The sequence below is a fragment of the Marmota flaviventris genome, chromosome 9 (genome assembly GCF_047511675.1).
Source record: "Marmota flaviventris isolate mMarFla1 chromosome 9, mMarFla1.hap1, whole genome shotgun sequence".
In the NCBI taxonomy this organism is placed as follows: Eukaryota; Metazoa; Chordata; class Mammalia; order Rodentia; family Sciuridae; genus Marmota; species Marmota flaviventris.
In genome coordinates this window covers 65843051-65864509 of record NC_092506.1, presented here as the reverse complement: position 1 = coordinate 65864509, position 21459 = coordinate 65843051, and the positions used below count along the sequence as shown (strand labels likewise).

The window sequence follows — 21459 nt, the reverse complement described above, 5'->3', positions numbered from 1 at the left end:
TGTACAAAAAGCTGGTCAGAGTTCTCTTTAATTGTAACAGAAAGCAGACTCTTCTTTTGATAGGGGATCAGTAAATATTTGTTGAAAACTATAGTTATGATGGCTTAACCAGGAATGAACTCCTAAGAATTTTATAGATGGCATTTTCTTCTGGCTGTACTTCATCTCCAGATATAAATTTGCTGTCTTTCAAGTGTCCACTATATATATCCTCTTTTCTAAGTGCTTTTAAGTTAACATTTCATTGTATTTGAAAATAATTTCATGAGAATTACCCTGTTTTTACAATGAGTGAGGTAACACTTCTGGTGAAGGAGCTGGGGTTTATTTATCCTCTCTGTGTTTTTTGAGCATCTACTATATGCCAGGTACTGTGCTAGGCAGAAAGGTTGTAATAGTAAATAAGACAGTCCCTGCTGTGAGGGTCCTTTAGCCTGATGAGGGAGATAGTTAGGTAAATAGGAAATGCAGAATTGCACTTTACATGCTATGGTAGAGGAAACCTAGTGTTCTCTAGAAGAATGGGAGGGGACCCCTAATTCTCCTTGGATGGTCTAAGGTAATGACCTGAAGAATGAATAGAACTTAGCCAAGTGAAGAAGAGAGCAGAATGTACCAAGGACTAGGTATAGCAAAGGCCTGGACTAGACCATAGGTCTTTCTAGCCTTCCATTTAGTTAACAGTTTGTATGAAGTAAAGCGTGTAGTGTGGAATTTGAAATTCAAAATGTTTTGGGACGTCAACTCCCTCATCTGTAAATTTAAGGGTACTACATAGCCACTATGTTTTGAAGTTTGTTGTCATGATATGTGTGAAAGTGTTTTGAGAAGAGTAGTCATATTGATGCTCTTGGACAGTCTGACATTTTGCTTGAAAATTTAAATTAACAGTGGCTCATTTGACACACTGGACATGCTCTTGCTATTTTGCAAGTAAATCCAATCCAAATTTTATAACTATAATCCTATTTTAAGTTCTCTGAGAGTAAGGGTGAATTGTCTTTTAAGGAATTCTGCAGTTATTTATCTGTTGTTTCTCAGGATGTGTAATGATCTCTGATTTCTCAGTTTGGATTTTTGTGGAAGTCCACAAAATAGCTGTTACTGGAAAAAAAAAACATTATTGTTTCAGGAATCATATCATTTTAGTGTTCCATAATAGAGTTGGATTTTTGGAATAAAACATTTCATTTTAATTTGAAACAGATGGGTATTCATGTATCTGTAATCAATAGAAATATACTTATTTTATTATGGGAATTCTTTTACAAACAACCCTAAAGAATATGGAGTTCATGGTTTCATCCTTTAAAATCTTCCTATTATTGTGCAACTGTTAATGTGTAAGGAATAGCACCTGTTTTGTAGTCTGGGACCTAGTCCTCTAATTAAAGAGGTGGGAAATAAATGTTTGTAATATGTAACCATCTAGGTGGAAGGATGAAGGAAGGACTCACTTTGTGTTTTCTAACATTCTTTGCTGTTATACCAAGCAACAAAGGACAAAGTTGTAAATTTAATGCTTAGAGATCAACAGAGTTTGAAGGAAATGTATAACCATAGACAACATTTGATTTGCACATCTAGGGTCTTTTTGACTATGAGTGGTTTTAAAAATTGACTAGTTCAGCCTATTGTGTAAACTTTTAAAAATCACAGTTCATGTAACTTTTTTTTTATTTTAATATTTTAAAAATTCTGTTTATTGGCATTATGGACTAAGAATTGCTAAAGTGTATATTCCTGGGAGTGGCTCTTTTGTTCTACCAGATAATGTCTGTAGAAAAGTGATTCAGTGTATCTGGTTTTAAGTCTGTTTTGTCTCCTCTGTATTTGATATAGTTCATAAAAAAATCAAAAGTTTAATAGCCCATAAATACATGAGGTGTAATGTGATATAGTTAACAACAACAAAGCTTTTGGACTTTATAGAGAACCTGGGTTTGTGTCCTGCTTTTGCCCCTTATTAATTCTGGGACCTCATGCAAACTGCTTAAATGCTTGTCTTTAGTTTCATGCTTATTGAAAATGGGATTAATTACAGTTCATGTTGTGAGGATTAAATGAGCCCAAGTAAGGAAACACCTAGCACAGGACAGTGCACACAAAAGGTGCTCTTTGTTCCTTTCTCATAAAAGAGTTTGTAGTCTTCTAATGGGTATCTAGACTGTGGCTTTCTGAGGATGGACATGAAGAGGTGCAGAGAGGAAACACTGGGACAGAGGATTTCACCCAGGGCTAACAAGTTTTCATTTTGTACAGTAGTTCAGATTTCCCAGGGCTAATTGGGTTAGGTTGCATCTTGTTCTATGTGATGGAGAACCATTGCTATAATCCAGGGACAGAAGAGTAACCCAACACCTGGAGGCAGTCAATTAACACATAATCAGCTGGTCAGAGTTCTCTTTAATTGTAACAGAAAGCAGACTCTTCTTGGGGAGGTAATTCTTCAGAAGTGGAATTGTTCCAGGCTTTCTCTTATAAGAGAGACATCGTAAAAAAATGAAAGGGAGAAAAGAGCTGGCCACCAAAATTGCAGTTCACAGGTGTTGTTAGCTCATCCAGCATCTTGCCTTTCATTGGGCTGAGTTCCCATCTGTGAGCAGGTTCTTCAGGACCAATTCAAACCACTTAAACTCACAAAAGGTTATATATACCATAGACACAAATTTCTACAGTCACTCTAGAGATAGTTCATTCTGTGCCTCTTGTAGTGCATCTCCTTCCTGGTATCAAAGTCTGTGGGAGGCATCATTAATTATCATTAAAGTTGCCCAGTGAGCATGAAATTAGATAAAGGTACTTAGTTCACTATAGACAGTTTTGTTCAGGCTGCTAAGAAATCTGATATCTTATGCCTGAATTATAGTGACTCGAGTCTTCAGATTTCCCACAGTTACTGTTTTTATGCAGAATTTTGATGATGCCATTAAAAAATAATGAGGCAACTTGGGAGGCTGAGGCAGGAGGATTGCAAGCTCAAGGCCAGCCTCAGCAATTTAGTGAGATCTTCAGCAACTTAGTGAGACCACGTCTCAAAAACTAAAAAGGCTAGGGATGTATCTCGGTAGTAAAGTGCACCTGGGTTTAATCCTCATACCAAAAACAAACAAGAAATAATAAGACAGATTTCTATGAATGCTGAGATGGATTGTTAGTTAACACATGTACATATACATGTACCCACATGTTTATTCCCCTCCCACCAAAAAAGAAGAACAGAAACATACTTTTTGTAGATGTACAGTGTGTCTAGAATAATTAAAAAGAAACTGGTTATGGTGTTTGTCACTAAGAATGTGTATAGTATAGTAGGGCAACATGACACAGGTATAGGAAGGGGGACTAAATTAATTGTATATCCTGTAGGATCTTTTGTATTCTGTACCTTACAGGTATAATTTTATAACTTACTTATTACCTATTCAAAAAACCCAATGTTTTAAATCCTCAATAATTCCAGCTCCCAGCATAATCATTTTATGTGTGAACTGTGTTTATTTTATTTTTAGAGAGAGAGAGAGAGAGAGAGAGAGAGAATTTTAATATTTATTTATTTATTTATTTTTAGTTTTCGGAGGACACAATATCTTTGTATGTGGTGCTGAGGCTCGAACCTGGGCCGCACACATGCCAGGCAAGCGTGCTACCGGTTGAGCCACATCCCCAGCCCATCTTGTTTATTTTTGAGATGGGGGGGGGGTCTCAAAAACAACCCAGGTTGTTCCAAACTCCTAGGCTCAAGTGATCCTCCTGACTTAGCCTTCTGAGCATCTGAAACTGTAGGTACATGCCACCACACCTGGCACAGATATGTTTTTAAATGGTTGCTGTCTATATGTCAATACTTACATACCAGTTAGGATGTTCTAAATTCCAAATATCAGAAAAAACTTCATCTCAGATGAGCTTGCAGTGCTTATTTATGCTTTGCTATGATCTGAATATTTATGTCCCTCTAAAATTCACTTGTTAAAATCCTGCCTCCTAAGGTGATGATTTGAGGAGGCAAGGTCTTTGGGAGGTAATTAGATCATGAGATTAGAGCTCTTGTAAAAGAGGCCAAAGGAAGCTTGTTGATGTTTTCTATGAGGAAGGATGCCTTCACCAGACAGAAAGTCTGCAGGCACCTTGATCTTAGACTCCTTATCCTCTAGAACTGTAAGAAATAATTTTTGTTGTTGTTGTTGTTGTTTATAAGCCAGCTTATGGTGTTTTGATTTAGCAGCCCCAATGGACTAAGACTTTGCCTCATATAACCAGAAATTGGAGGTATGGTATGTTCAAGTAGCTTACTAATACCATTAAGGACCCATTCTGTTTCTGTCTCTGTATTTTTCTTGTCCCCAGCATTGGCTTTATCCTAAGGCTTCCCCCGCCCCCCTCCCCTGTGGAGTTTTTGTATGAGTGCCAATGGCAATCAGATCTGTAAGCATTCTTGCTTAGTCCACTGAGAGACACCTTGCTCCAAGCATGAATTTGGACCTTTCATTTGGACCAATGAGGGCAACTTAGGTCACATAATCAGAGGGGTGACTTGTACTCACTAGTTTAGTTGAATTAGACTCTACCTGGAATTAGAATTGGGGACATGTTCCTGTGAATAAAATCGGGGTTCATTTAGTAATGAAGAAATGAAGAATGACTAGCTGGGTAACAACCAACAGTTAGTCATTTCACCACAATACCTTTTTAAATACCTTTTTAAAAATATTTTTTTATGATAGGGAAAAATGTTTGTTCTTGATATAAAACCTTGGAAATAGAGTATAGTTGGGAGAAGGCACTAAAAAGCACCCTAATACCACTATCCAGGAAACTGCTTTACTGTGTTTTTCTTCTATGTATGTTTTTACATAGTTGAGATCATACACCTTATTATCAATTTGTATTTTAATGCCTGTAGAATATTTCATTGACTAGATGTACCATAATTTATTTAACAGTTCTGCCACTATTGCATCATTAAGTAGTTAACTGAGTTTTTACTCTTAATACTCCATACAAAATGAATATTATGGGGCATAAAGCAGAATATTTCTGTTGATATTACCCTTATGATCTTTTCTCAACACAAAGCTTCTAATAAAAATATTTTACCATATATGTGGCTTTACAAACAATTTTGGTTTCCAGTAGACCTGTTATTAGCTTAAACTGCTATAGAAGTGTGAGTGATTTGATTTCTTATAACCATTCCTGCATTTGGTGTTGTCATTTAAAAACTTATGATCAGGGCTGGGATTGTGGCTCAGCAGTAGAGCACTCACCTCCTACGTGCGAGACTCTGGATTCAGTCCTCAGCACCACATAAAAATAAATAAGTGAAATAAAGGTATTGTGCCCAACTACAATTAAAAAATAAATATTAGGGCTGTGGATGTGGCTCAAGCGTTAGTGCGCTTGCCTGGCATGTGCGCGACGCTGGGTTCGATCCACAGCACCACATACAAATAAAGATGTTGTATCCGCTGAAAACTAAAAAGTAAATATTAAAAAATCCCCCCTCTCTTTTAAAATTATAAATAAATAAATAAATATTAAAACAAAAAAACTTCTGATCAGTCAGTTGCATGTGGACGGCCCAGGCCTATAATCTCTGTTTCTTATTTAGCTGATAATAGGAGGAGCTTAAGTTAGAAGCCAGCCTAGGCAACTTAGTGATACTCAAACAAAACAAAAAAAGGTGGGGAGGGGATCAGGGGAGTAGCTTATTGGTAGAATGTTGGCCTAGCATTATGCAAGTTCCTGGGTTCAATCTCTAGAACCAGGAAAAATGACAATAAGCTAATGACTAGATGTAAAATGATAAAATGTTTTTGACTTGGTCTTTATGTATGGCATTATTCTTACCTTTTGTTTGGCTTGGATTTTTATGTACTATAGGGATCTGCAAAGACTTGGAGAACTTCAGTCTGAGTTGGCAGGAGTAGCTGACTTCTCTGCTGCCTATCTTCGGTGTCAACTACTTCTCATCAAGGTTGGTTTGGATTCACTATTTATTTATTTTTATTGTGGTGCTAAGAATGCACTTTAAGTGGTCTTGCAGAGTTTGGGGCAATAGGTGAAAAACTTACAGTCCTATGCAACCATTTAGCATTGGAGAAATTATGTATTCTGCAGTGTAATTCTATTTGTCTCTTATTAAAGAAATGTTAACTCATAGAGGTATTTGAATTTTTAAATTTTAGGAAAATTCTTTCATTATATAATTAGATTGCATAATCATTTTAATTAGAATCCCAATAATTTTAAATATTTTAGATAGTGTGATCAGTACAGAATTTACATAAAATTTAATACTGTTTTCTTGACTGTTGATCCACTTTGTCAGAACTAAAAGGTTAATTTCATTTCCTTTAAAGATCCAACTTGCTGGATTTCATGTTAAGTAGTCAGAAAACATAACATTACACAAAATTGATACCCAAGAAGCTGTTTAGGTTTGCTGAATTAAAAAGCAGTTAAACTAGTTCAGTAGCTTTTAGCTTTTATAGCAGAATTTTTCTATAAATTTAGGCTTATGATTCATGGGAGTCCTTCTCACTTAATAAAAATTTGTTTTGGTTTTAGTTCTAAATGTTCTTAGTCTTCAAAATGATTAATTATATTGGACCAAAGTCAGAATAAATGGGGGAATCAGAAAATATTTTCTACTGTAACATGTGTAAGTTTGTGCTGTTGTACTTAGAGTTGTTAAAGGTGTGTCTAATCATGTGAAGTTGGGCACATATGCTGAGGAAGATTGGGATTTAAACAGCCCTTATTAGGCTAGACATATTCTTCCAAGTATATGTACTCATGTAAACACTACCATAGGGAAGAACTTTTTCCATCATCTGAAAAAGTTCCTTCATCCTCTTATGCATAGTCATTTGACTTTTCAAAAACACTGTCAGCCTTGTGGGGTAGTGCACACCTGTAATCCCTGCAACTCAGGGGATTGAGACAGGAAGATCACAAGTTTTAAGATCAGTCCCTGCAATTTAGCAAGATTCTGTTGCAAAAATAAGGAGGGCTAGGGATGTAGCTCGGTGGTAAAGTGCCTCAGTTTAATCCCCAGTACTGCAAAAGATAAAAAGACACCATAAAATAGGACCCATAACAGATCTACCCTAAGGATATGAATTGTTAAGAAGCAGCGTGTATGAAAGCCCTTGGTATTATCTGGTGTTTAGTCAGGGTCTTGGAAATGTGGTGGTTTTCCTTAATTTGCTCTCTTCCCCACAGAAACCACAAGGAGAAAAAGATCTCTATAGTAGCAAAAGGTAGGGAGGAAAAGAGAAGATATTGTCCCTAAAAGGACCACAAACCTATGTTGATTACTTGGTATATAGGGATGGCAGGATAGAGAAGGGGCCTAGACCTAGAACCTGAGACCAGAATGTGTTTAATAATAGGGAAAGGGCTGGGAATGTGGTTCAAGTGGTAGTGCTCTGGCCTAACATGTGCGAGGCAATGGGTTCGATCCTCAGCACCACAGAAAAATAAATAAAGATATTGTGTCCACCTAAAACAAAAAAATAAATATTAAAAAAAAATTATTTCTGGCTGGGGAACATGCGTGCGGCCCGGGTTCGATCCTCAGCATCACATACAAACAAAAGATGTTGTGTCTGCCGAAAACTGAAAAATAAATATTAAAAATTAAAAAAAAATGATTTCTATAGCCATTGAGGATTTTTATGAAGAATTATACTATAACTTTACATAATACTTATTATATAATAATATATACTTATAAAAGTATACAAAATTATACTCTGGCTATGACTGTATCAAAACATGCATATGATAAATTATTATAGTAAATATTTAAGAAATTTCTTTAGTCTGTAGTCTAGATCTATCTACCTCTGACCAATATGATTCTACCAGATATATGTGAGTATTGAACACTTGAAATGTTAGTTCAAACTGAGATGTGATATAAGTGCAAAATACTTGTTGCATTTCTTAGACTTACTGTGAAAAAACAAATCCCATAAACTCTCTTACAAATCTCACAAAATAGTTTTTTGGTACCAGGGATTGAACCCAGGGGTGCTTAACCACTGGGCTGCATTTCCAGCTCTTTTTGTATTTTATTTTGAGACAGGGTCTTGCTAAGTTGCTGAGGACTTCACTGAGTTGCTGAGGCTGGTCTTAAACTTGTGATCCTCCTGCCTCAGCCTCCCAAGCTGTTGTGTACACCACCAGGCCTGGCTCACAAATCATTTTTTTTATACCTTTATTTTGTTTATTTGTTACATGGTGCTGAGGATCAATTCCAGAGCCTCGCACATACTAGGTGAGTGCTCTACCGTTGAGCCACAACCCATCCCATCACAATTCATTTTTTAAAGAATTACATGGTGAAATAATAATATCTTTGATATGCTGAGTTAAATAAACTGTTTTTAAAATTAATTTCACCTATTCCACTTTTTAAAATATGGCTACTAAAAATTTGAAATTCATATATGGCTCACGTTGTATTTCTGTTGGACAAGCTTAGTCTGAGTTTTCTGTAGTGTCATTCAATTACACATCTGTAATTAAGATGATTCTTAGCAATAAGAGTCTACAGTAAAGGTCAAATGAGAGTTGGTGTCATGTGGAGATTATAGGTGAGTAGAAAGATGGAAGGTAAAATTTGTTGATCTTAGTGATGTTGAATGTAGAAAGATTGAGAAAGTGAAGAATTCAGGAAAGTGGCTTGATTTTAGTTTGGGTATATTGATAAGGTCATAGGCTTTTCAAAGGCTAATGAGGAAGGAACAAAGAAAAAAGAACCACAGTCATGGGAGAAGGGTCTAGGTGGCTCAGTTTAATCCAGTGATTAACTTGGTGGGAACAGGAGGGCCCGAAGCTGAGGAAGCTGGCTTGTTTGTACATTCTGGTGAGGCTTTCATGGCTCCTATACTCTGATTCCAAGCATGGATCTGAAACACAGGGCCTTTGGGCCAGGAATTGGATCGAATAAGCAGTTCCTCTAGCACAAACTGTTGGTCTCCTTTTTCTCCATTTTAAATAGAACTTATTGACTTTAAATAATAAAATGAATGGAAAGTCCTTTCTGTTGGTGGATTTTCAAAGCAAAAGGACAAATCATTTGATTTGTCATTTTTTTTGTTTTTGTTTTTGGTACCGGGGATTGAACTCGGGGGTACTCAACCACTGAGCCACATCCCCAGCCCTATTTTGTATTTTATTTAGAGACAGAGTCTCACTGAGTTGCTTAGTTCCTTGCTGTTGTGAGGATGGCTTTGAACTTATGATCCTCTTGCCTCAGCCTCCCAAGTCATTGGGATTACAGGAATGTACCACCGCCTGGCTTGTCATTCTTTCTGATCTCTGTGTTCTGTTCTTATTTATCTGGACAGGCCTTGCAAGAAAAGCTGTGGAATGTGGCTGCCCCTTTATATCTAAAGCAGAGTGATTTGGCCTCAGCTGCAGCAAAACAGGTAAGTTTGTTGAGACCTTCTTCTCTCACAAGAATTATCTAGTCCAAAGAAGAGCCAGAAGCTTTTCTATGGTTCCATGCCTCTACTATAGCCTCCGTAATTTCAGGCTATGATAGATAGAAGGTAGCGATAAGAAAGGCTGCACAGTCGGGCATGGTGGCACACACCTGTAATCCCAGTAGCTTGGGAGGCTAAGGCAGAAGGATTTCAAGTTCAAAGCCAGCCTTAGCAACTTATCGAGGCCCTAAGCAACTTAGTGAAATCCTGTCTCTAAATAAAATATAAAAAGCGCTGGGGAGAGCTGGGGTTGTGGCTCAGAGGTAGATCTCGCCTAGCATGCGTGAGGCACTAGGTTCAATCCTCAGCACTACCTAAATAAATAAATAAATAAATAATAACATTTTAAAAATGCACCGGGGATGTGGCTCAGTGGTTAAGATTCCCTGAGTTCAATTCCTGGTTAAAAAAAAAAGAAGAGGGGAGGGGAGTTGAGAGCATTAAGTGGCATTTAATTTTATTTACCTCAAGTTTATGTCTTTCAAGCTTTGAGCAGTTCCACTCATTCATAAGTTTTGGAACTTAGTGAACCCCTATGGGTCTTGCTTTCCAGATTGTGAGTCTATGATCCAGTAACTATTGATCCATTAGAACGCTAATGATGTGACTAATTATTACATTATAGTTCACTAAATGAGTTCAATCCTGTTCTCTTAATTAACCCTTATAGTAATGCCATTAGATAGGAATAAGGATCTAGTCCATTTTACAGATGAGGCAGTTAGGGCTTAGCAAGGTAGAACTCTAGCTAGTAGAGTTAGGACTTGATATTCATCCCAAATCTGCTGATATCCCAAATCTGTTTTCTTTCTCCCTTATTACCTGATCTCTCAAATATCAAGTCTGATCCAGACTCCCTCTCAAATCTGATATTTGGTGTTTTGAAGGGAAATGGAACTTAATGACAAGAAGCAAAACTGGGCCATGTTGGGAAGGTAGAGACCAGGGAGCAATAGTTTGGAAGGAAGAGATCCATTGCTGTATACCAGATCCTGTGCTAAATACTTTCCAAGTCCTATTTGATACTGGAAGTTTTCCGATGTTGGTGTTATCTATTCCTTGTTTTTACATAGGGAAACTTAGGCAACATGTAGTTAAGTAACTGGTTTTACTCTCAGTTGTAGGAGGGCCTAGAATCATTTCTCTGACCCCAAATCCTTCTGAGGAAGGCAAGCACAGAGGGGACAGAGAAGCATCATTTGGAGAGAAATAACTGATTTGGATAGAATTGAGCAAGAACTTAAATACACTGGGCTTGATCTGTGCTCATTGTCACTTTTTGTTTTGTTTCTTTTGAGAGGGGATACTGAGGATTGAACTGAGGGGCAACTCGACCACTGAGCCACATCCCCAGCCCTATTTTGTATTTTATTTAGAGATAGGGTCTCACTGAATTGCTTAGTGCCTCACTTTTGCTGAGGCTGGCTTTGAATTTAGTATCTTCCTGCCTCAACCTTCCAAGCTCCTGGTATTACAGGCATGTGCCACTGTACCCGGCGATAGTCATTGTTTTCTACAGTTATTCTCTGTCCCATCTCCCTCAGAGAGACAATGCCGACAGCACAGGTTGTCTGGATGACTGACATGCTGTTAATGGTTCCTAATGTTTCATTCTTGGAAGGCTTATCTTGGGGATTGGGTTTCTGTACGTAGTACATACAGTTAGTCCCTGATTTACAAATGTTGCACCTATAATTTTTGATTTTTTGATACTGCAATAATATGTGTTCAGAAGAAAACCTTACTTTGGATTTTGAATTTTTATATTTTCCTGAGCTAGTAACATGTAGGATGATACTCTTTTGTAATACTGGTAGTAGCAGTCTATAGTCAGACATGATCAGGAGGGTAAACAGACAATACCCTACCATACTGTGTAGGTGTTACTAAACTAGGATATTTGGTAGATTAGGTGTGTTAAATGCATTTTTGACTTATGATATTTTCTATTTTTGGTGGGAGGGTTGCCAGGAATTCAACAAAGGGGAATTTAACCACTGAGCCACATTCCCAGCACTTTTTAATATTTTATTTAGAGATAGGGTCATTAAGTTGCTTAGGGCCTTACTAAATTGCTGAGGCTGGCTTTGAACTCATAGTCCTCCTGCCTCAGCCTCCCAGGCTATTCAGATTATAGGCATGTCCCACTGCACCTGGCCTTAACTTATGATATTTTCAATTTACCCTGAGCTAATTAGGACATAACCCCATCATCAGTCAAAGAACATCTGGTATTTATTTGTTCCCATAGCACAGGGAATTTGGTGTAGGGTAATGAAGTGCTTTGCAATTTCATCAATAGGTAAACTTTCATATCTTCATATCAATTAAGATGCTTTTACTACTAGATGAAAGTCTTTTTCTTCAATTGACAAAATAATTTATTTTCTTTTCACAAGATACACTATACTGATTTTACTTTGTACTTTAAAATCTTAGTTAAGAATTAAAGCATAGACATTTTTCAAAAATTTCACTTCAGAATTTTACCTAAGAAAATTGTTTGTCTGAAGAAGTCTGTACTGCTCTCAGACTGATGTTTTTACTGATTATTAATTATCTTTTCCTCATAGATCATGGAAGAAACCTACAAAATGGAATTCATGTACAGTGGTGTAGAGAATAAGCAAGTAGTGATTATACATCACATGAGACTTCAGGCCAAAGCTTTGCAACTTATAGTAACTGCACGAACAACTCGAGGGTAAGACTGGGGTGATATTTTCCTTTCAGAGATACTTCCAAATGTACTCAGAGATCTCATCATGGTTAATAATCAGTAAACTGAGATTTAGGAAAGATTAGCTATGGGACATAAAATCTATTCATTTCTTTCCCGAGATATTTCAAGTGCTGTTCATGAGTTAGATTAGATCCTTGGAAATCCAGTCATGTCTCTCTTGCTAAAAACCCTCCACTGACTGTCCATTACCTACAGCATAACACAGGACTTCATATGGCAACAAAGGACATTCTGTATGTTTCTGCACAATTAGATGTCTTTAAGAATTTAGTGCCAGAAACCACTTTTTCTCTTTGGAAGGGACTAGTAAGCTTTCTCTCCAGCAGTAAAGATGAGTAAGAAGGATGTAATGTGAAGTCAGATTACCTTTTTCAAATCCAGACTTCTTTACTTACTAGTTATTTGATTAAGGACAGATCTCTGTGCCTTATTTCCCTGACTGCAAAATGGCAGCATCTATTTCATGGGAATTCTGTGAAGCATAAATGGAAAAATACGTGTAAAAACATTTAGCATGGAAGATGGCGGCGAGGGGAGTGCATTGCCCCCGTGTGCTGCTTCACTGTGTGGGAGTATGACAAGTCAGGACGGCTAAAGGCTATCTTGTTAGGAATTTCCAGCAATAGTGGGGTGCTCCGGAACCTGGAGGAAGGATTTCCATCGCACGAGGATCGGCTACGGGGACTCAAACGCGAGAGGTTTGTCGCACGGAGGGTAACACTGCTTATTCAGCAAATCGCCCCGCGGCTAGAGTCTGCAGCGCGCGCTGGGAAACGAGGAGATAGCGACGCAGGGATACAGCGCTGCAGTTTCTGCCAGCCGTGCAAGCACCGTACTCAGGGCTGAATTCTGGGTTCGAGACGGGGGAAGGAAGCGGTCCATCTCGGTTCTCCACACCGGTCAGACCACAGAGGAGGCCAGCAGCCACCATGTTGGAAAGCTGACGTCACCATCCCTGTTTTCGACTGACCGCAGCTCATTCAGCCATAGAACAGGTAATTTCAGGCTGCCATTCGCCTGCGGCTTGCAGACAGATTGCTAGGGTTCAGTGACTGGGTGCTTCTTAGAAACTGATCTTATCGGAGCGAACACCGAGCGCGGGGCGGCCGAGTTCCGGCTCCCAGAACCACCCTGGCCCAGGGCTGCGGAGCCTGCGGAGGCTGCTTCTTGGACCCTGCTCCTATCAGAGCATACACCAAGCACTAAGCGGCCGAATTCCGGCTCCCGGAACTGAGCCCGCGGGGACTGCTTCTTGGAGCCTACTCTTATAGGAGCTTACACCGAGCACGGAGCGGCCGAGTTCCGGCTCCCGGAACTTCCCTGGCCCGGGGCTAGGAGCCCGCGGAAACTGCTTCTCCGTCCGGGTCCTGCTGAGGGCCGGTCAGGACTCACCCATTGCTTTGGATGCCCGGCAAGGGGAACGAAATGCTGCCATTCGCATAGGATACCAACATGGCAGAGATCTGATGTCATCAGAAAGCGGCGGAGGAGAGAACTTCATCAATACCAGCGGCGACATAAACAGTTGGTCTCCTGGTGGGGGGGGTGAGGCACAGACACCCGAGTCTCCTCAATTTGTCGTGGAGCCAGACGGGAGGAGCCGGGCCGCTGCCAGCACCCGGAGCAGGCCCAGCGGCTCGCCAGCGTGGTGACCGCGTGACCCCAATTGGAGAGGGGGCGGAGCGGAGCCACCAACCGCGCCCGCAAGGTGGGCAGACCCGCGACCCAGTGGTACACGGGCATGGTAGGAGGGGCAGGGCAGAGCCGCCGCCCGCGCTTGCAAGGTAAACAGACCTGTGACAGACTGGGGGGTCAGGCCCAGTGGCCTGCCAGCGTGGTACACACGTCACCCCAACTGGAGTAGGGGTAGAGCAGATCCTTCGCCCACGCCCGGATCAGGCCCTGCCGGTGTGGTGGTCACGTGAACCCAATTGGAGTGGGGGCGGAGCGGAACCGCCACCCGTGCCCGCAGGGTGAGCAGACCTGTGACCAACCTGCAGATCAGGCCCAGGAGTCCACAGGAGTGGTAGGAGGGGCAGGGCAGATCCGCCGCCCGCGCCTGCAAGGTAGGCAGACCTGCGACAGACCAGCGGATCAGGCCCAGGAGCCTGCCGGCGTGGTACACACACCACCCTAATTGGAGTAGGGGCAGAGCAGAGTCGCCGCCCGTGCCAGGAACAGGCCCAGCGACCTGCAGGCGGGGTAGTCACGACACCCCAATTGGAGTAGGGGCAGAGCAGAGCCACCACCCGTGCCCGAAAGGTGGGCAGATCTGCGACCGACCAGCAGGACAGGCCCAGTGGCCTGCCGGTATGACAGACACGTCACCCCATTTGGAGTAGGGGCAGAGTAGAGCCGCTGCCCGCGCCTGCAGGGTAGGCAAACCTGCAACCGACCAGCGGATCAGGCCCGGTGGCCTGCCGGCGTGGTACACTCATCACCCCAATTGGAGTAGGGGCAGAACAGAGCCGCCGCCAGCGCCCAGAACAGGCCCAGTGACCTGCCGGCGTGGTAGTCACGACACCCCAATTGGAATAAGGAGAGAGCAGAGCCGCCGCCCGCGCCTGCAGGAAAGATACGCAAGCAGTATGAAAAGACAAGGAAAGAAAGGACCACAAGCAATGCAGGTCAACGCAACTTTAGAAGAGGTAACAGCTGCAGCAGATGGAATGTCAGATAAAGAATTCAGGATATACATGCTTCAGATGATCTGGAGTCTCAAGGAAGACATTAGACAGCAAAATCAGACAATGAAAGATCACTTCGACAATGAATTACGCAAACAAATCCAGGAAGCAAAGGATCAACTATACAGGGAGATAGAGGTTATAAAAAACAAACAAACAGAAATCCTAGAAATGCAGGAAGCAATAAACCAACTTAAAAACTCAATGGAGAATACTACCAGCAGAGTAGAACACTTAGAAGATAGAACATCAGACAATGAAGATAAAGTATTTCAACTTGAAAAGAACATAGACAGCTCAGCAAGACTGTTAAGAAACCATGAGCAGAACATCCAAGAAATATGGGATAATATCAAGAGACCAAATTTAAGAGTCATTGGGATACAGGAAGGGACAGAGTTTCAAACCAAAGGAATGAGCAATCTATTCAATGAAATAATACGAGAAAACTTCCCAGACTTGAAGAATGAGACAGAATCCCAAATCCTAGAAGCCTATAGGACGCCGAATGTGCAAAATCATAAGAGACCCACACCTAGACACATTATAATGAAGATGCCCAACATACAGAATAAGGAGAGAATTTTAAAAGCTACAAGAGAAAGGAAGCAGATCACATTTAGGGGTAAGCCAATCAGGATAACAGCTGATCTTTCAACACAGACTCTGAAAGCTAGAAGATCCTGGAATAACATATTTCAAACACTGAAAGAAAATGGGTTCCAACCAAGAATTGTGTTTCCAGCGAAATTAAGCTTCAGGATGGAAGATGAAATTAAAACCTTCCACGATAAACAAAAGTTAAAAGAATTTGCAGCTAGAAAACCATCTCTTCAAAACATCCTCACCAAAGCATTACAGGAAGAGGAAATGGAAAATAACAATGAAAACCAACAGTGGGAGGTAGGACAGTAAAGGGGGGAAAAATAATCAAAGAGGAAAACAAACCATGTTTAGTAACATAAATAAACAAATATGGCTGGAAGAACAACCCATATCTCAATAATAACCCTAAATGGTAATGGCTTAAACTCACCAATCAAGAGACACAGGCTAGTAGAATGGATCACAAAACAAGACCCAACAATATGCTGCCTACAGGAGACGCATTTGATAGGAAAAGACATACATAGGCTGAAGGTGAAAGGTTGAGAAAAATCATATCACTCATATGGACTTCGGAAACAAGCAGGAGTGTCCATACTCATATCAAATAAAATAGATTTCAAGCCAAAGTTAATCAAAAGGGATAAAGAGGGACACTACATACTGCTTAAGGGAACCAGACACCAACAAGACATAACAATCATAAATATATATGCCCCAAACAATGGTGCAGCTATGTTCATCAAACAAACTCTTCTCAAGTTCAAGAGTCTAATAGACCACCATACAATAATCATGGGAGACTTCAACACACCTCTCTCGCCACTGGACAGATCTTCCAAACAAAATTTGAATAAGGAAACTATAGAACTCAATAACACAATTAATAAACTAGACCTAATTGACATATATAGAATATACCACCCAACATCAAGCAGTTACACTTTTTTCTCAGCAGCACATGGATCCTTCTCAAAAATAGATCATATATTATGTCACAGGGAAACTCTTAGACAATATAAAGGAGTAGAGATAATACCATGCATCCTATCTGATCATAATGGAATGGAACTGAAAATCAACGATAAAAGAAGGGAGGAAAAAGAATACATCACTTGCAAATGAACAATAGGTTACTGAATGATCAATGGGTTATAGAAGACATCAAGGAGGAAATTAAAAAATTCTTAAGAGATTAATGAAAACACAGACACAACATATCGGAATCTATGGGACACATTGAAAGCAGTTCTAAGAGGAAAATTCATTGCTTGGAGTTCATTCCTTAAAAAAAGAAAAAACCAACAAATAAATGATCTCATACTTCATCTCAAAATCCTAGAAAAAGAAGAGCAAAACAACAGCAAAAGAAGTAGAAGGCAAGAAATAATTAAAATCAGAGCTGAAATTAATGAAATCGAAACAAAAGAAACAATTGAAAAAATTGACAAAACTAAAAGTTGGTTCTTTGAAAAAATAAACAAAATCGACAGACCCTTAGCCATGCTAGCGAAGAGAAGAAGAGAGAGAACTCAAATTACTAGCATACGGGATGAAAAAGGCAATATCACAACAGACACTTCAGAAATACAGAAGATAATCAAAAATTATTTTGAATCCTTATACTCCAATAAATTAGAAGATAGTGAAGGCATCGATAAATTTCTTAAGTCATATGATCTGCCCAGATTGAGTCAGGAGGATATAGACAACCTAAACAGACCAATATCAATTGAGGAAATAGAAGAAACCATCAAAAGACTACCAACTAAGAAAAGCCCAGGACCGGATGGGTACACAGCAGAGTTTTAGAAAACCTTTAAAGAGGAACTAATACCAATACTTTTCAAGCTACTTCAGGAAATAGAAAAAGAGGGAGAACTTCCAAATTCATTCTACGAGGCCAATATCACCCTGATACCTAAACCAGACAAAGACACTTCAAAGAAAGAAAACTACAGACCAATATCTCTAATGAACCTAGATGCAAAAATCCTCAATAAAATTCTGGCGAATCGGATACAAAAACATATCAAAAAAATTGTGCACCATGATCAAGTAGGATTCATCCCTGGGATGCAAGGCTGGTTCAATATACGGAAATCAATAAATGTTATTCACCACATCAATAGACTTAAAAATAAGAACCATATGATCATCTCGATAGATGCGGAAAAAGCATTCGACAAAGTACAGCATCCCTTTATGTTCAAAACTCTAGAAAAACTAGGGATAACAGGAACATACCTCAATATTGTAAAAGCAATTTATGCTAAGCCTCAGGCTAGCATCATTCTGAATGGAGAAAAACTGAAGGCATTCCCTCTAAAATCTGGAACAAGACAGGGATGCCCTCTCTCTCCACTTCTGTTCAACATAGTTCTCGAAACACTGGCCAGAGCAATTAGACAGACGAAAGAAATTAAAGGCATAAAAATAGGAAAAGAGGAACTTAAATTATCACTATTTGCAGATGATATGATTCTATACCTAGCAGACCCAAAAGGGTCTACAAAGAAACTATTAGAGCTAATAAATGAATTCAGCAAAGTGGCAGGATATAAAATCAACACGCATAAATCAAAGGCATTCCTGTATATCAGCGACAAATCCTCTGAAATGGAAATGAGGACAACCACTCCATTCAAAATATCTTCAAAAAAAATAAAATACTTGGGAATCAACCTAACAAAAGAGGTGAAAGACTTATACAATGAAAACTACAGAATCCTAAAGAGAGAAACAGAAGAAGATCTTAGAAGATGGAAAAATATACCCTGTTCATGGATAGGCAGAACTAACATCATGAAAATGGCGATATTACCAAAAGTTCTCTATAGGTTTAATGCAATGCCAATCAAAATCCCAACGGCATTTCTTGTAGAAATAGAGAAAGCAATCATGAAATTCATATGGAAAAATAAAAGACCCAGAATAGCAAAAACAATGCTAAGCAGGAAGTGTGAATCAGGCGGTATAGCGATACCAGACTTCAAACTATACTACAGAGCAATAGTAACAAAAACAGCATGGTACTGGTACCAAAACAGGTGGGTGGACCAATGATACAGAATAGAGGACACAGAAACCAATCCACAAAACTACAACTATCTTATATTTGATAAAGGGGCTAAAAGCATGCAATGGAGGAAGGATAGCATCTTCAACAAATGGTGCTGGGAAAACTGGAAATCCATATGCAACAAAATGAAACTGAATCCCTTTCTCTTGCCATGCACAAAAGTTAATTCAAAATGGATCAAGGAGCTTGATATCAAATCAGAGACTCTGTGTCTGATAGAAGAAAAAGTTGGCTACGATCTACAGTCGGTGGTGTCGGGCTCCATATTCCTCAATAGGACACCCATAGCACAAAAGTTAATAACTAGAATCAACAAATGGGACTTACTCAAACTAGAAAGTTTTTTCTCAGCAAAAGAAACAATAAGAGAGGTAAATAGGGAGCCTACACCCTGGGAACAAATCTTTACTCCTCACACTTCAGATAGAGCCCTAATATCCAGAGTATACAAAGAACTCAAAAAATTAGACAATAAGAGAACAAACAACCCAATCAACAAATGGGCCAAGGACCTGAACAGACACTTCTCAGAGGAGGACATACAGTCAATCAACAAGTACATGAAAAAATGTTCAACATCTCTAGCTGTCAGAGAAATGCAAATCAAAACCACCCTAAGATACCATCTCACTCCAGTAAGATTGGGAGCCATTATGAAGTCAAACAACAACAAGTGCTGGCGAGGATGTGGGGAAAAGGGTACACTTGTACATTGCTAGTGGGACTGCAGATTGGTGCAGCCAATTTGGAAAGCAGTATGGAGATTTCTTGGAAAGCTGGGAATGGAGCCACCATTTGACCCAGCTATTCCCCTTCTTGGTCTATTCCCTAAGAAATTTGTAATGTTTTGAACAACCCACAATAAAAAATTAAAAAATAAATAAATAAAAATTAAAAAAATAAAAACATTTAGCATGATACATAATAAGAGCTCAGTATGATAGTAGCTATAAGACTTTCTGATAATGGGAATTGCCATAATTTATCCAATCTAAGATGCATACATTTTCTTATTATAATTTCTCTGAAATCTGGTAATTTGATTTAATCTTTAAGATATCCACATACTCATTTCTAAAAAGTTTAATCCCACTGTGTCCCACTTATAACTGAGAAAAGAGAGGTATATGTGATAGTACCTGTATTTTTTATTTTTCAGATAGAACAGATGTATTTTGCAGTTAAATATAATTGTTGTAAAAAATTAAAACATTGCAGAATATGTGAAGTTTCCCTGGCTACACACCCCTATAAAACAGCTGTAATTTCATGTGTATATTTCCAGACTTTTCCCAACCCATATTAACAGATGTAGATTATAAATGTGTGTGTATTAATGTTAATTGACTTATAGTATACTTTACTGTTCTACCTCCTGTTACTTTCACACTACAATATGCTGTACTTATCTTTCCATGTCACTAAAGATAATGATGTCTTTGATCTTTACTTATGCTATATTATTTTATAATTTCTATTTTTATACGTTCTTGCTTATTTTGTCACTTCTTGTCCCCCCCACCAATGATTGATTCTTTTGTTTTTTTCACCCACCAGGGGTTTATCTATACCCTAATTCTCACCTAGTCAGGTGAGAGGCAGTAGTGCATTACTGTTAAAACTGTGGTGCCATGTTGCTGGCCTTCAGATCTTACCTTTACACTTTGCAAACCTAGTGACCTTGGACAAGTTATTTAACACTTCATTCATTTGTTCCCATAAGTTAAATAGGGATAACCAATTAATTACTAGTACCTACCTCTCACGGTTATTGTAAGGATTATTGAATCTTTTTTTTTTTGCTGGGGGTACTGGGAGTTGAACAGAGGGGTGCTTAAATTACTGAGCCACATCCACAGCCCTTTTTATTTTGAGACAGGGTCTTGCTGTGTTGCCTAGGACCTTTCCAATTTCCTGAGGCTGGTTTTGAATTTGCAGTCCTCCTGCCTCAGCCTCCCAAAACACTGGGATTACAGGTGTGTGCCACCGTGCCTGGCAGGATTAGAGTCATTTTATGTAAAGCCCTTAAAATACTGCCCATCACATTCATTGTAAACACTTGGCTAATATTATTTTATGTTACCTAATATTAGTTTTAGTGATACTATTATTACTCTTCCCACCCCGCTTCCCCAGTACTGGATATTGAACCCTGAGTCATTTTACCACTGAGCTACATCCCCAGACCTTTTTATTATTTTTTTGAGACAGGATCTCACTTAGTTGCTGAGGCTGGCCTTGAATTTATGTTCTTCCTGCCTAAACCTTCCAAGTCATTGGGATTAGAGTATTCTAACATTTTTAATAAGTGCATTGTTCTGATCACCTCTCTATCTTTAAGGTGAAAGTTTTACTTATTTGTCTTATATTGTTTAAATAACTTGGAATTTCACTTTGGCTTCTTATGTTTTATAGTATATCTTATTTTAAGAATGCTTTCTTAAAATATTCATTAATCATCATAAATTTATAAGACTATATGAGTTCTATATAACTTTATAAGCTTAGCTCCAATTTGCCCACCACTATTCTTTTCATATCATAATTGCCATTTAAAAATCTCTTATTCTAATTTTTTTTTATTTGACTAAAAATGTACTCTAGTAAGTATACTCAATTCAACCTTCCATTTCTGAAACTGCCTTTCTTTAGATCTCATACATAAGTGGAATTCTTTTGGAACACTTAAAATATTATTGAGTTGCCTTTTAGTGTTTAATAGTACAGTTAAGATGTCTGATGCCATCTGCTTCTCTTTCCTTTTTAGATAGCTAACTTTTCTTGGCTCAAAGCTGTAAATTTTTCTTTTTCTCTTCAGAATTAAGAAATTTCACCAGG

General features: G+C 39.0%; 1 protein-coding gene across 2 annotated transcripts in view; it reads left to right on the top strand.

The window, feature by feature from the left end:
- Positions 1-21459, top strand: part of Ints4 (integrator complex subunit 4) — a 108503-nt gene that overhangs the window by 70039 nt on the left and 17005 nt on the right. For both annotated transcript variants that reach the window (XM_027942666.2, XM_071616525.1), the window contains 3 exons: positions 5887-5980; positions 9366-9446; positions 12077-12207. In XM_027942666.2, coding sequence (XP_027798467.2) covers positions 5887-5980; positions 9366-9446; positions 12077-12207 — 306 coding nt within the window. The remainder of the gene's footprint in view (positions 1-5886; positions 5981-9365; positions 9447-12076; positions 12208-21459) is intronic.